General features: G+C 42.3%; 1 protein-coding gene across 1 annotated transcript in view; it reads right to left on the bottom strand.

Annotated features, from left to right (window-relative positions):
* The window catches only part of DYNC2H1 (dynein cytoplasmic 2 heavy chain 1), a 152,673-nt gene that overhangs the window by 74,441 nt on the left and 62,690 nt on the right, over nt 1-15,542 (bottom strand). The window contains exons 54-65 of the mRNA XM_028726169.2: nt 13,685-13,839; nt 13,396-13,533; nt 12,015-12,128; nt 10,068-10,228; nt 8,980-9,103; nt 8,268-8,389; nt 7,092-7,178; nt 6,436-6,562; nt 4,767-4,908; nt 2,702-2,811; nt 1,958-2,056; nt 1,222-1,345 (exon numbers count right to left, since the gene is read on the bottom strand). Of these exons, the coding sequence (XP_028582002.2) occupies nt 1,222-1,345; nt 1,958-2,056; nt 2,702-2,811; nt 4,767-4,908; nt 6,436-6,562; nt 7,092-7,178; nt 8,268-8,389; nt 8,980-9,103; nt 10,068-10,228; nt 12,015-12,128; nt 13,396-13,533; nt 13,685-13,839 (1,503 nt within the window). The remainder of the gene's footprint in view (nt 1-1,221; nt 1,346-1,957; nt 2,057-2,701; nt 2,812-4,766; nt 4,909-6,435; nt 6,563-7,091; nt 7,179-8,267; nt 8,390-8,979; nt 9,104-10,067; nt 10,229-12,014; nt 12,129-13,395; nt 13,534-13,684; nt 13,840-15,542) is intronic.

The raw sequence follows: 15,542 nt of genomic DNA, 5'->3' as shown, positions 1-15,542 counted from the left end.
TGGCCACGTGACCCGGAAGTGACTCCGGACAGCGCTGGCCCCCGGCCTCTTGAGTGAGATGGGCGCACAACCCCAGAGTCTGTCAAGACTGGCCCGTACGGGCAGGGGTACCTTTACCTTTACCTTTAAAGTATGCAAGAAAATGGGCAAATGACCCATTCACTATCAATACCTTCTTGCTATATATTTAGTGGCTGCCTAGTATAACACAGTAGGCTGGACAATCAACCTGTAACCAATTCCCATTACTAATCTACCCAATACGAACCAAAGTATGGTGTACTGATAGACACCATAGTATAAGGCACTATATGTCTTATAACGGAGTACATCTGTGGTATGCTATTGGTAACCTACCACCATATCCTGAACCAGATGCAAAACAGCACAAGTAGTCTTTGTGTACACTGACACAAGAAGATACTGCTTCCTTTCTTGAAAGTAAGTATTCCTGGAACTGATTGGCAATCCAATTATAACAAAAAATAGCAAATAATAATAATCTTAAACTCTGCTTAATTTGACCAACTGAACAAACATGGAATGAATCAGACCCAGGGTGAGTCCTTGCTGTGCTAACTGTGGACCAAAGATGGTCGTAATGAAGTGTCACTTAAGGATAATTGTGCAATTAAGAAAAAATGTCCAGGTGTGAAGAGGTCAGTGTGAACCTTAGTATAATCTATCAGCCGGCAGATTGTTTCAGGTGAAGGACGTGCACTGATTTTACTTATTCACCACATAAATTTCACCTGCTTGTTGTAAAAATGTTGAATCCCAAATAGGATTTGTGGATGCACCAATTCACTGTAAAGTATAAATCATATTTTTATAACAAGCTGTGAAACATTACCAATGCATGATGGTCAAATGCAAAATAATAAAGAACCCATACTCTGTAGCTCATGAAAAAGTGTCCATCTGCAAAGCAGACAGAGGGGAATTCTGCATGGCTGAATTGTTCCTATTTCCTCAGTTAAACAACATCAGAGTTTATTGTTTCATGTCCAGACCTGGGTGAACTAGAAGTCGGGCGAGAATTTTTAGAGATGATATAATTTTTTAAAATATATTTGATTTAAAAAAAAATCCATGTTAAAAAAAAATCCATGCAAACAGCACAGTTACTTTTAAACTGATTTGTTCATTTATCTGACTGAGAAGTGGGCGGGAGGGTGGGAGAGTATTGTATTCCTGCCACAATTAAAGTTGGAAATTTACCTTGTGCAACAAGGTCCTTTCTGAGCAATGGATAAAGCACAGGTTCTACTCCATCCATTTCCTGTATAATGAGAGTTTTCCCAAATCGCACAGCCAGCTCAAGAGCGTTAATGAAGTTGGCATCCTGCACAAATAAAATTTTGCCACCATTGTTTGATCTACTTCAGTATTAACATATTAAGTCGACGATAGGAAAAATAAATAAATGCATCATCAAGACATTTTTCAGATCCAGTCAAGATGTAAACAAAATACAGTGAAACCATTTTTATCAAGGCTGTATTAAAACATAGAGTCCCGGTTTGGAAGCATTGCCAAACGATGGGCTTTTGTGCTCCACATCTCCTCCTCTAGTAACAGAAAAATCTGGTACAGTACTTCGACAAAGCAGCACCTCTGTCACATGCAACATTAGCCACAAAGTGGAGGCGAAGGTGAGCACTGGCCCTTTAAACAGCAGAAGAAGACATTTGGAGCGATATGAATGCCTCTGTCATTTAAATGCCTTTGAACCCAATGAGGAAGAAGTGAAATAGGGAGGCTACAACTCCCACCCCCAAATTGGGAATAAAACACTGCAGATGTAGACAATTCTTTTTCAGATCAGGTATTTGCGTAAGCAGGCTCATCTTTGCAGTATCAGTGGAGGGAAAATTTATAATTTAAAAATGGTATAAGAGAAAAAAGGGATCGCTTTTCCAAAATTAAAGAACCATCTAAAAGATGCAAATAGGACCTGTTGGTTGACGATTTCCAAGCGTGATTCTTTCAAATGAGTTTTCAGCCATTCAGTAGCTCTGGAAGATGGGTCTATCAAAAATGGGCAAACTTTACTCTGTTAAAAAAAAAGGAGGGGGGAGAAATGTGTTTCAATCATGTTTCTGTTTGAAAGAAACTACACAACTATATAATTTGTATGAAAACACCCCATTAATCATCCTAAAAGGAAGTAATGAAAAGCTGAAAATGTTTGCATTGGATACAGCAATCATAGTATATAAAGAAAAAAAGGTATCACAAGAAGGGGGAGGGAAACAGGAAATAAAATTCCATGTGTAACATTTAACATTGCAGTATCCCTTCTTAGATATTCAACTATTACCAGGATTTCAAATGCAGGGAAAGAAATTTTAAATGCTTAATAGTTCACTTGGGGATACTGGGGGAGACATTGTTTTACTTAATTATTTATTAAATTTATATCCCACCCTTCCTCGCAAAGGAGCCCAAGATTTCCTAGATAATCTAATACAGTATTCATGGGATCATGTGTCCACTCTACAGACGACACTGAGTAGAGGCAGAAAATGATCTAAAAGACTGCACAGAGGAGAAAAAGTGACAGACAACCTCATTCTTCACTTGCACCCCCTAGACAGTCAGGTTGTAGCCTTCCCCACTGCACACACTACCTCAGTATGAGAGTAATCATGCTACATAGACAGTGCCTCCAAAAGAATAAAAAAGCAATACAATTTACCTGTAAAATCACAAGGGCATTTTCTATGGACAGATCATCCGAGGGCAACCCTTCACTTTTCCAAATCAATTGCTCACTCTCTGTGCTCAGGAATCGCATAAGATCAAATTCTAACAAACAGAAGACACTTCTTTTAATTCCATTAAATTTGCTAGAACATTTTATGTTTGTACGGCTTCTCACCATTTGGATGAGCATCTAGGGCACGGGTGTCAAACACAAGGTCCGCGGGCCGAATCCGGCCCGCCAGACCTCGTCATGTGGCCCGTGGCATCAAGGGCGAGGAAGCGAGCTTCTCGTCCTTTTTACTGGTCCCGACCCAGATTTTAGGGTCCGCACTCCGGCGGAGGCTTTCTGCCTTTCTAAAAAGTGACCCACGCGAACAGCCTTCCCTGCCTGCTTGCAGGGCTCCAACCGAAGCACCCCGTCGGCGCTGCCTACCGGCCGGTCCCAAAACTTTCGCCAGCCTCGCGGGCCGGGCAAAGAGGCTTTCTGCTTGCTTGGTCCAGTCCAGGGCTCGCTGTGGAGGAGGCGGTCCCGCAAAGCCGAGCTCGGAGCCGGCTGCCTCCGCCCCTCGGAGCCTCCCAGGCGCGGCTGCTCAAGGGGGCGGGTCGCGTGCATGGCAACTTTTGGAGCCCAAGAGAGCCGCGGCGGCTGGCAGCGAGGGCAGGGAGCGAGAGCCGCGCTTGGGATGCCACTCACTCGCTCGCTCGGGCCGCAAGAAGAGGCCACTGCGGCGCTGCAGCTGGCGAGGAGATGGCCGGGGGCGCGGGCGGCGGGGCCAGGGGCTGGCTGGGGGTCACCCTGGTGGGTAGGTAGCGGGGCCGGCAGGCGGGTAAGGGAACGGCGGAGGCGAGTGGAGAGCAGGGACCCGGCACAGGTCCTGCCGCAGGCGGCGCGCCCCGGCTGGGCTAGGAGAGGCGAAGCTGCTGCCGGTTCAGCTGCGCAGAGTGGGGTGGAGGGAGCCGGGCGGACGGGCAGTGTGCCACACCACAAAGCAGGGGCGCCTCCCACCCCGAAGAGGACCGCACCGGCATCTGGGCGGCTGGAGCAAAGTGGGAGCCTGCCAGCAATTTGGCTGCGGGAGCCTGGCTGCGAAACACCGCCCCCCTCCCCACGCCAACACATCGGCTTTCTCCGGGCCGGAGGACTTGGCGGATAGCCCCCTCCCCGGGAGCAACTGCAGCAGCTCGGGGCCCCAGCAGGACATCCTGGCCACCCGCGCCCGCAGTGCCGCTGGGGCTCCCTTGCAAGGAAGAAACTACTGCTGTCCAAACTGCAGCTCCGTATCCTCCAACTCCTGAGTGCGGCGGCAGGGCGGGGGGAGGCAACATTTGCTTCTGCTCTGCTGTGTTGGGACAGGCTCCTGTCTCCTCCTCGTTGGAGTTCCAGTCTGCCTGGAAGCCCATCTCATCATCTTTTTAAAAAATCATTATTATTTCTTCTTCTATTCTTATTTAAAATTGTACTGGAATAGGTATATTGAATAGTGTATAGGTTCAAGACAACACACACCAGTGCCTAAGGAAAAATAACTTTGATAAAGTCCTACAGATACAACCGGCCCTTTGAGGGTGACCAAACTGCTGATGCGGCCCCCGATGAATTTGAGTTTGACACCCCTGATCTAGGGCATATTAAATTGTGGTTACCTCCCCATACGTGTGTGTTATTTCATTAAGGGACCTCATAAATAAATAAATAAATTGATCACTAAGAGCTGGTTGGAGGGACAACCTCTTATATAGAACACATAACTTGCTTTCACTGGATTCTAAAGCACAATTCGCACAAAAGTCAAAACAGATTATCTGTTTCTAAGCAGAGATTATCTGATATTATTTTGTTCAAGATCTATTTGAAGAAGTTTCAGGAGTTCCCCCCCCCCCCTTCTTTCCCTTGATGTAGAGAGGTTCCCTATGACTATGTTTGAGTAAAGGAGTTACAACTCTGGCTTCCGAGGACAACACTACTGACTAATCAATGTTCAATAGCACATAATTATAGCATATAATTCTGATTAATATTTTATTTATTTTCTTATCAAAGATATAGCAATACCTACTTTCCAGATTAGCTGATTTTGTCCATGAATCCAAACTTGCTTTTCTTTGATCTTCAGGCGCAGCAGAAAGATAAGTAATGAATGCAGCAGACAGTTGAGCTCTCATTGGCAGTGTGCTCAATTCATCTGCTATCTCTGAAACCTGAAAATAGATTGCCAACACAATATTGTATTTCTTTGTGTACTTACCGGTAAGTGAATTTTTTTACATGAGTAGAGCAGTCTTATTAAATAATATTATAGCCACACTACTAACTTAGTCAGCCTTGAATAATTTTCAGGGTCACAAGGCAGACAACATGAAGAAATGCATACTGGACCCATTGCACATCTCGTCCACTCCATCTTCACATGCAACGACTTCAGCTTAAATGCCTGTGAAAATACTGCAGGCAAGTATAGGCTAGGCATAGTTTCTTCACTATCATGTGCTAAAGCTTTTATAGAAAGAATTTTTTTTATGTTCTCTAGTGAATCTCCAGGGGACGCGGGTGGCGCTGTGGGTTAAACCACAGAGCCTAGGACTTGCCGATCAGAAGGTTGGCGGTTCAAATCCCCGTGACGGGGTGAGCTCCCGTTGCTCGGTCCCAGCTCCTGCCAACCTAGCAGTTCAAAAGCACGTCAAAGGGCAAGTAGATAAATAGGTACCGCTCTGGCGGGAAGGTAAACGGCGTTACCGTGCGCTGCTCTGGTTCGCCAGAAGCGGCTTAGTCATGCTGGCCACATGACCCGGAAGCTGTACGCTGGCTCCCTCGGCCAATAAAGCGAGATGAGCGCCACAACCCCAGAGTCATCCATGACTGGACCTAATGGTCAGGGGTCCCTTTACCTTTCTTTACCTAATGAATATCCACTGAGCACAGAACATCACTGGGGATTGGGAAAAGCATGGTAGATAACTGTGTGAGCTGAATCTTGTGTTAGACAAGTTCCAAGTAATTGTAAAATGAGAGAACTGTGCTACCAAAACCTTTGAAAATAGCCCCAAAACTGAGGTAAGGCCAAAAAGTAACATCCCAAAGTGGTACCACTGGATACTGTAAATGAAGTAGAGGTCCTTTCTATGGAATAGGTGAACTGGAAAATAAAAGTATGCCTCCCAAAGTCAGTTCAGGGCCTTTAAATAGTTTTTAATACTTAAGGCAATCAAACCTACCATAGAGATGGGCCACAGCCTGTAGTGTCACAACAGAAGGCAATAAATACATTGTTCATGTTGCCTGCTATTGAAGGCACCTATTGCCTTCACTAGAAGAGGGGTGTGTGAAATGAAGCTATGCTTATTCAACAGTAAGGAACCCCAGATTAATTGCTAAGAAACCAAAGTAAGAGGTGAACGCCAAGCAATATGCAACAGTAAAATAATTCCACACAATTACTCTACTGTAGAACGTCATACTGTACAGAATAAAAATAAAAATAATAAAAAAATTGTCCAGTAGCACCTTATAGACCAAGTAAGTATGTTCTAGTATAAGCTTTCGTGTGCCTGCACACTTCTTCAGATACATTATTTTTATTTATTTTTATTTTGGCTGCATCAAACCAACACGGCTATCTACCTGAATCTAGAATACTGTACAGAGATATTTAAGCTTTCTGAAAATAAAACACTGACTTAAGTTTGAAGAAGAAAAGGCATATTTTTATTGAAGCTTTAGCAACCAACCTGTGAGTTCCATCTTTTATGCTCCCTATCAAGTTGTTTGATCAATATTTCTGCAGCTTTCACTGTCTCTTGTGCTTTAGCAACTTCTGCTTCAAGCTTAGCTGCCTCACTTGTTCTGGCCTGGAACCTGTGGACCAACTGAACTGTTAAGACTTAAGGAACAAAAGAATGCATTTCGACATAAAGCCTTTTTTAATTTCAAAAGGATAGCAATGGTCACTTTTTGTAAAACATTTCAAGGCAATTTAACAATGAAAAAACAAGAACGTACATAATAATAATTTAAGTCCAATACAGATACGGACAGGTGGAGAAATTTCCACTTAAAAGGCCTATTGGAATACAAAAGTCTTCAACTGGTGCTGAAAAGATAAAAGATAGGACCTGTCTGGTATGTAACAGCAGAGATTTGAAAGAGTAGGTGCCACTACACTAAATGGCTGATTGCTACATCTTCTGGAGGAATCCTGATGGAATTGTGCCAGCAGGAGGACCTCTTCTATAGATTGCTTTGTTTCGTTAAGATATATATTTGGTGAGATTATCTTTAAGGTATTCTTGTCCCACTCTGTACACAAGTACCAATAGATGGGACATAATTAAAAGTTCTAATGAATTAATTAAAAATGTAAAGTGTTTGGATGAAAAATACATACCTATCTCTTAATTCTGCAACCCTTTCACCAACTGAATTAACCATATCTTCTAGCTTCTTTTTTCTGTCTTCTGTTTTCCTAAGATTACTGAAATATATTAAGAATAATAATTGAGATCCTTACCAATCAACACACACACACACACACACACACACACACACACACACACATGTAGGCACCTTTCAAAGATGGATGTTTCCAATGTTTGGGATCTGTAGCATATGGATTTAACCCTGCTGTGTGGGAATCTCTTGGGCTGCAGATGGCATATGCCACATAGACAAAAAGGAAGGAACCCTCAAGTCCTGGTTTTCTCCACCTGCATCAACCTCTACCTCGGTGGCAATACTAGGCCTGAGAGATCTCAACATGGCAGCAAAACTCCCCAGTGAAGCTAACAGGTGGTTGGCCAGAAAGATGCAGGCAAAGAAGGTGAGACCAAGGCCATGGCAGGACTAGTCACCCAAATTAAGAAAGAATTAGCATAAGACTGGACAAAGGCTTTAGGTCACAGCGGTTCTTAACCTGTGGGTCCCCAGATGTTGTTGGACTACAACTCCCATCATCCCTGAGCTCTGGCCTTGCTAGCTAGGGGTGATGTGAGTTGTAGTTCAACAACATCATTGAGAAAGGCTGCTTTAGGAGAAGACATCTCCCAACCAACTAGCCTCCAATCCACTTCTTCTCCTTCCCCCTCCTCCTTTATTATCTAGGGATCTCAAACCATGCCAGATCACAATAGATCTAATGGGCCCATGACACTATGCAAGCTTACTTGAAAGCATATCTCAGACTGACACTTGCAGCATGCACAGAATTGCAGCCTTGGACTAATGAGATACCTATTATATCTAATTGGATTAATACTTGGTATAGACCAAGTGTAGACAACAACCAGTGCAAAAAGCATGTTTGATTCCAAACTATATTTCATAGGGATGCTGAATTTATTTTTCACACTTGAGTCAAACTCTTCTTCCATCAGATTAGTCCCATGCTTCAAATGTAAAACTAAACTAAACCATGCCTTGATCCCAGGTTAACGCAGCAGGGGGACCAGGGAAAGAGAACTGTGGCTGTGGTCTTCACTTCAGGAACCCAAACATTGGTTTCAAATTACTTTCATATTACTGTCGAGGAATTAAAAGCAACTGTAAAAAAATGTGCATTACTTACGCTTCAAGGCCTGCCTGTTCAGTTTCCAGAGGTTGAATTCGTTCCAGGACATAAGAATATTGAACATTGGCTTTAACCCATGCAGCTAAGGGTGCCGCTGCAGTACTGGCCCTTTTAGCATTCTGAAATATTGAAACATACTCATATTATCGTGTGAAGGCATGCATCCATTTTAACTGTTTAAATACACTTCTATACTGTAAATATAATGCTTCCATCCCCAAACATAAAATAAGCAATACACAATCACTGGAAATTGTATCCTGCATTAAACCAAGAACATGATTAACTTACAAAGCAGCACTGTCATTTCAGTGTATAAAAATAAATAAGTTTATCCCCCCTTTCCCACTGTTTCTGTAATGTTGATGAGTGATTCCAATATGTAATTCATTTAATCAGTATTTATTATTTCATTTTATAGTTCTTTTTTACTAGCTCTTTATTCTGCCTTCCAATGTACTAAACCACAAAAATGTTTACAGCTTCAAACTGTGTTACAATATATTTAAAAATAAATTGAAAATTGAGTAGTCAAGCATAACACTACGGAGTAATTTTATGTGTGTCTTCTGTGAAGTAAGTGTTGCTTAGTTCAATGGAATTTACTCTCAGGGAAGTGCGTATAGGATTGCAATTTGAAGTAGAAGCAGCAAATAACCAGTTGCAAAAGCACACTGTCATAAAATTGTTAAGTGCACAAAGAAATTACCTTTGGATCAAAAGATCCCTTATTTTTAGCTAGAAGTTCTTCCACACTCTCACGGATTTCCTTTGGAATATTTCGAGCATCAAAGGTTGCAATATCTTCCCTCACGCCTCTTTTGGCAAGAAAACTGCAAAATATATTAAATGACTGAATACAAAGGCAGAAATGGGCATATCATAACAGGTGTTGCTATGGTCTTTCTTTGGTATTCAGAACAAAATACATAATCCTTGGAAAAGATATACAACCAAGTTATTTTTCTTAACGATATTTTCCCCCAGCCCCTGGATTTTATTCCTAGGAGAGGTAGGCAAGCAAGCAAGGTGCATAGCTGTCAACTTTTCCCTTTTCTTGCGAAGGATCCTATTCGGAATAAGGGAATTTCCCTTTTAAAAAAGGCAAACGTTGACAGCTATGGCAAGGTGTCAGAGCAGCAGCAGGCAGCATGATGGCAGTTACCTGGTCTCCCAATATCTAATCACTGCTGCTTCCTGGGGGGAGAGGGGGCAGGGAGGTAAGTGTGGTGCAAATGCACCAGCAGGGCCAGTCTAGCACTCCTGCCAATTTGCATTGGACTGACTTCCCAACCCCTCTGTCCCCATAAGCAGCAGCAACTCAGCTGCTGGGAAGTCAGCTAAATGCCACCACCCTACAACACCATCCACTAAGGCATCAGATTCTGCTTGATCTGGACTATTCCCAATCCTGATGACTTGGGTTTCAATATTTTTATTGTGATTTTATTAACGTGTATTCCTTGGCGTCACTTGTAAGCAACCTTGGAAGGATTTCTGTCCTAAGAGGCAGACTATATACAGTGGTACCTCGGGTTAAGTACTTAATTCATTCCGGAGGTCCGTACTTAACCTGAAACTGTTCTTAACCTGAAGCACCACTTTAGCTAATGGGGCCTCCCACTGCCGCCGTGCCGCCGGAGCACGATTTCTGTTCTCATCCTGAAGCAAAGTACTTAACCCGAGGTACTATTTCTGGGTTAGCGGAGTCTGTAACCTGAAGCCTCTGTAACCTGAAGCGTATGTAACCCGAGGTACCACTGTATAATGAAATAAATAAATAAAATCTTCAATTACCTCTTCATGCTCACCCATGATGTATCAAAGATGCCCATCAACCGTAAGACACCCTCTAGTATATCTCTAATTATGTCTGGTGGCATACGCAGGGAGCGGATTTCTGACAAAGATTCTGGTTTGATATTTCCAACGGCTAGCTTAGCTTCATTAACCAGCGGCTAAAACAAGAAAAATAGGGAAATTACCAAAGTTGATTAGTTTTAACAAAACTTTAACTTCACCTTTTTAATTGCAGCTACAATGTCTCAAGAATCTCATAGCTTAATTAAAAGCAGGTGGCAATAAGTGGGAAATATTAATTTAGGTCTTATGGTCACTGTTTATGAAAAATGGATGAGAGGGGATTGGGCAGGGGGTGCAATAATAAGCAATACAGTGGTACCTCGGGTTAAGTACTTAATTTGCTCTGGAGGTCCATTCTTAACCTGAGGTACCACTTTAGCTAATGGGGCCTCCCGCTGCTGCCGCACCGCCAGAGCACGATTTCTGTTCTCATCCTGAAGCATAGTTCTTAACCCAAGGTACTATTTCTGGGTTAGCGGAGTCTGTAACCTGAAGCTTATGTAACCTGAAGCGCATGTAACCTGAGGTACCACTGTACTCCCCTCCTGTCCAATTTTCCCACTGTGACCACTAACAAACCTTTCCACATTCTGCTATGCTCCCAACCCCACCCCTTGGTCCCTTGCTTATTAAGTGTGTTCTTTCCGTTCCTCATTTCACTGCCACAAACATGGCTAGTTTCTTCTCTCCTTGTCGGGTGTGAAGCTGTTGGTTCATGCTGGGGCCAGAATTTGCATAGTCCCACAATATAGCTGAAGGGCTATAAAAAGTACCAAAAAGGAAAATAACTAGACTGGGACTAGAACACTAGAAAATAAGGAGGATGCTAAGAGAAAGCAATATACAATATACAATATCTTTATTGTCATTGTCCCATGAAGAACAATTAAATTGAAAAACTACATAAAACTACATAAAAACTACATAAAACTACTACAGAACTACATAAAACATTCAAAAACCCCTAAAAACTCTGAAACCCCATTTTAAAATACACTATACTATAGAGACCCCTTATGCTGCGTTTAGAGCCAGAATTGCATTTGCGTAGAAACTGTTTCTCAGGCGGCTAGTCCTGGCCTTTATAACCCTATGCCATCTTCCAGAAGGCAGAAGCTGAAAGAAATCATTTCCGAGGTGCGTACTATCCTGCGCTATCTCTCCCGCTTTCTTGTGGCACCTGGCAGCATAGATTTGATCTAAGGTGGGAAGAGTGTACCCAATTATTCTCTCTGCAGTCTTTACAACTCTGGATAGCATTGTTTTTTCCCTGGCCGTTCAGCTCCCAAACCACACACAGAGACCATAAAAAGCAAAGAGGAGGAAGAAGAAAAGATAATGGAAAGGACAAGCAAGGAGTCAATGAGGAGCCACAGCTATGTGCCTTCCAGGCAGAGAACTTAGAACACGTCACATGACAGCAGAGACACCCTCAAAAAGTGATGAGAAGCAACATGATACTAGCTTGAGAGAGGCTTCTTACCCCAATACTCATCTCTTCCTAACTTCCTGCCCCTCCAATCACTCCAAGTCTTGCTGCTCCGTCAGAAAGAAAATAATCTTATTCCCATTAATTTAATGGCCTATCCAGCCATGCCATGGAGATTATCTCCACAGGGACCAAAGTTAGCTTTAAGAAGCTAACATGAAAATAAATGGAGATGCTCTCATCCTTTTGTTTTTACTCTAGCCAACATTCAAAGCCATTATGCACTCAAGCATGTCTTTTTCAGTACTTGTCCCCTTAAAATATACATAACTCATTCTTGATTGCACATCAAGAAAATAATGGAGCACAAATAAAAGCTCCATGAAGCTTCATTATGTTCTTTGTGTTTTATAAACCAGGATCTAAAGCCAATAAAGTTCCATTGTTATTACCTGAACCTCTCTCAGTTCATCCTCAATTATCGTTTTTCTTTCTTCGATTTTTACCACTTCTTGCGCTATTTTTTGTTTTATTTTCTCCATTTCTGATTTCTGTTCACTTGCATCCTATAAAAAAATAGGTATTATCCACAGGAGCTAAGAACATGGGTGTCCCCCCCCCCCCCATTTCTTGGGTTTGAATACTGCACCGCAACATGAGGACTTTTATCCTTTATGGTGATTTTGTACTAGTGCACAGATCACTCTGGTGCATTGATGCAGACACTCACAGGATCAGATAAAAACCCTGCTTCCCCTGGCCTTAAGACTCAACCCAGCCCTTATTATAGCATGCTCTCTCTCTCTCTCTAAATATATATACTGATTGATTGATTGATTGATTGATTGATTGACTGATTGACTGGATTTATATACCGCCCTATACCTGGAGGTCTCCGGGCAGTTCACAGAATAAAATCAAAATATAAAACCTCATATATTTCAAGATAACAGATCTAATATTCAGAACTCCTACAGCCCTAAGAACAATTTTATATTAGACCCAACATGTTAAATCTTGCAATGTTGACAATGGCAAGAAATTTTGCCAACGTTTTTCTCTGCCAATGGTGGCTTCTGCAGAAATCTCTTATCAGTTTCTGCTTCATGCTGTTCTCTTCCTACCACCTTATCTTTATTTTTATTTATTTCCAGATTTCCATGCAGACTTTTCAACAGTAGTGGACATCGAGGTAGAACGACTTCTCAACAACTTATTGGGAGGAAGAGAGCAGACAGGCAGGTCATTGCAGTGCGAACACATCTGTGAAGCCAATCTGGCACTCTTGCCAGTGTGTTTGCACCCTCCCCACCCTTTCCCTTCCTGATAAGAGCAGTAGCTCATCTGTCGGGAGGTTAAGTGAGCAATGCCACCTCAGCATATGTCCACTGCTGTTTTTAGAAGGAAAGCACTCTCAGTGCAGCTTGCATTAAACACTTGTCAAATATACAAGAAAATTAAACCAGCAGTTAAAACACTGCAAAAATCAGCAGAGTACTCCTATGAAATTAAAGGGAGTAATTTACAATCGACATGTTTAAAACCAGCAATATAACCCTTTAAAAAATTCAAAACAGCACCATCATTAAAAGCAGCTCGGAATAAATAGGTTTTCAAGGCTCATTTAAAAGCCAGCACTGAAGGGGCTGCTCCCCTCTCTCCAGAGAATTCACCTTTCTTTACTAACTGCACTCTTTTTCTCCACCTTTCTATGCCTTGTTGATTACTTCATTTAATCTTTTTGAGCATCTTTACCAGAATGCTATCAACTGGACAGTCTCCATTCTCAACCTTCCTGTAATGCGTTTGCAACTTTACGTTTATACACATTACCTGCATAGAAACAGTAATTTCTTGGAGCGCAGCATCAGCTTCACCTTGCTTCATTTTCAGCAATATACTTTGTTCTTCAGCTTTCCTGTTCAATTCATCAACAAGAGCTTTTGCTTCGTTCAGTTTAGCTACTCCAGCCTAATTGACAAGTGGAGAGTGAATAAATGTCATTTAGATAGTAAGAAATATACAGAAACAATACCTCCTTTATTTGGACAAAAAATATCCAAGACAAACAGATTGTTTTGGAAAGATAATGTAAATCTAAAGTAACCTATGTCTTATATACCTGCAAATGGCTTTGCCTTTTTATCAGCTCTGCTCTTTTGCCATTATGGATGGCACGATACATATGCAGGAAAGTCAAGTATCTTCTGGGCGTAGCTCCAAAGGGTTTACATGAGTCATGGATCATCAAAAATGACTTCAGGAACTCAGAATCACCTATGAAACATGTTTAGAAAATCAGCATTTATATGTAGGCAAAGAATATACAAACACAACTATAACAAAAAACCAAATGATTTGAAGCATGGCAGAAAAGGAACTGTTGTTCTCATCTAAAAGGTGTTTCTCCTTCGATGATTTGAAGCTCTCAAGTGGGAATGAGTTCCACCTGGTGCTCAAAGGCAGAACACACAGTATTTTTGAGGGAGTAGGTGGCTCTCTTCTCCCCTCAGGAGCCAGTTCCCTTCAAGTCAAGTAACAGACAAATAACACAATAATGCCTTTTATTTCTTTCAAAATGTCTGTGTTTAACCTGAAAAGCCTGAGGGGTATGGGGTGGTAATGCAGTCAACAGCTTGACAAGGCAAGAAAGAAAAACTTGGGCAATCCTCCTCAAAAGAACCTTGAGGGGACTCAAATAGCCTGGGTTGAGTGAGGTATATTACATCCTCTGTGTCATCAGAGCTGTTCCTCCATGTGCCTCTCATCTGCCAATCAATTGAGGAGAGTAATCCCACCCCCCAGTAGGCCCAGGCTTCTTTTCAACAAGCTGCTGTATAGTGTACAACATAAGCAACCTCAGCCCTGCCTGAGACCTATATGGCAATGGACACTGATAGCAAACAAATGTTAGTACAGTCGTACCTTGGTTGACAAACGCCTTAGCAGTCAAAAGTTTTGGCTCCTGAATGCCGCAAACCCAGGAGTGAGTGTTCCGGTTTGAGAACGTTCTTTTGGAAGCCAAACATCCGGTAGGGCTTCCAGTTGGCTGCAGGAAGCTCCTGCAGCCAATCGGAAGCGACACCTTGGAAGTCAAAAAGACTTCTGGAACCGATTCCGTTCGGCTTCCAAGGTACGACCGTATCCAATTGCTGGTATAATTTGGAACAATGGGTGAAATTGCAGTAAGTGCTTGGGACAGGTCTTGAGCAGCCTATGCCCCACCTGGATTCTGTTTAGATAAAGACCCAGCCACAAGTGGGTGGCTAGAAACAGTGCAAAGCCAAAGGGCCTGCAACCTGACTCGTCTATCGTCCATTTCTCTAACTAAAGTTTGTACATGCAGAGGAAGGTTATAAAGCCACGGCTGAATTCAGCAGCACTTGGCAGGAGTGTGAGGTATTTGCTCAGTTGAAGGTATCAGTGTTGAAGCGGAAAGTTACAAGCATCTTCTTCTTTGACGATCACTGGTAGCCGAGTAAGTTTGTCTTCCATGAACACTGTCTTAACATTAAGTCCCTAAGTGACTGTGGAGGCCATTTCTGGATCCACATGACCTTCCACAGTAGAAGTGGGGATGATTAACACTGATTAATTTCAGTTGGTCAACTCTGAGTAGGATGTAGCTGAATAGACTCATAGGATCTACTCTGGACAGAGGCAGGCAACAAACTGAAACATAAGAGAACTACTTCCTCAAACTATCTGTGTTTCTTGCCTTCAGACACTAGGTTGAACTAGATTCCACTTGAGGATCTTCATCATCCACGGGAGAAGAAAATGTCATCCCAGGCATTTTCTTTTAAAAGTATTAGAGTAAATTTAAAGCTGCTGGTTTTAGTTTCTAGTACTACCCATCTTGACTAGAATTGTGTTTATTATGTATCTTCTGCATATACATTATCTCTGCAGGTCACTTTTCCTACTGAAATTCTACCCAAGGTTGATAAAATCAAATTATACCATTGCTCTACTAATTT

The sequence above is a fragment of the Podarcis muralis genome, chromosome 4 (assembly GCF_964188315.1).
Source record: "Podarcis muralis chromosome 4, rPodMur119.hap1.1, whole genome shotgun sequence".
NCBI classification, from domain to species: domain Eukaryota; kingdom Metazoa; phylum Chordata; class Lepidosauria; order Squamata; family Lacertidae; genus Podarcis; species Podarcis muralis.
This window is presented reverse-complemented; position numbering and strand designations above follow the sequence as displayed.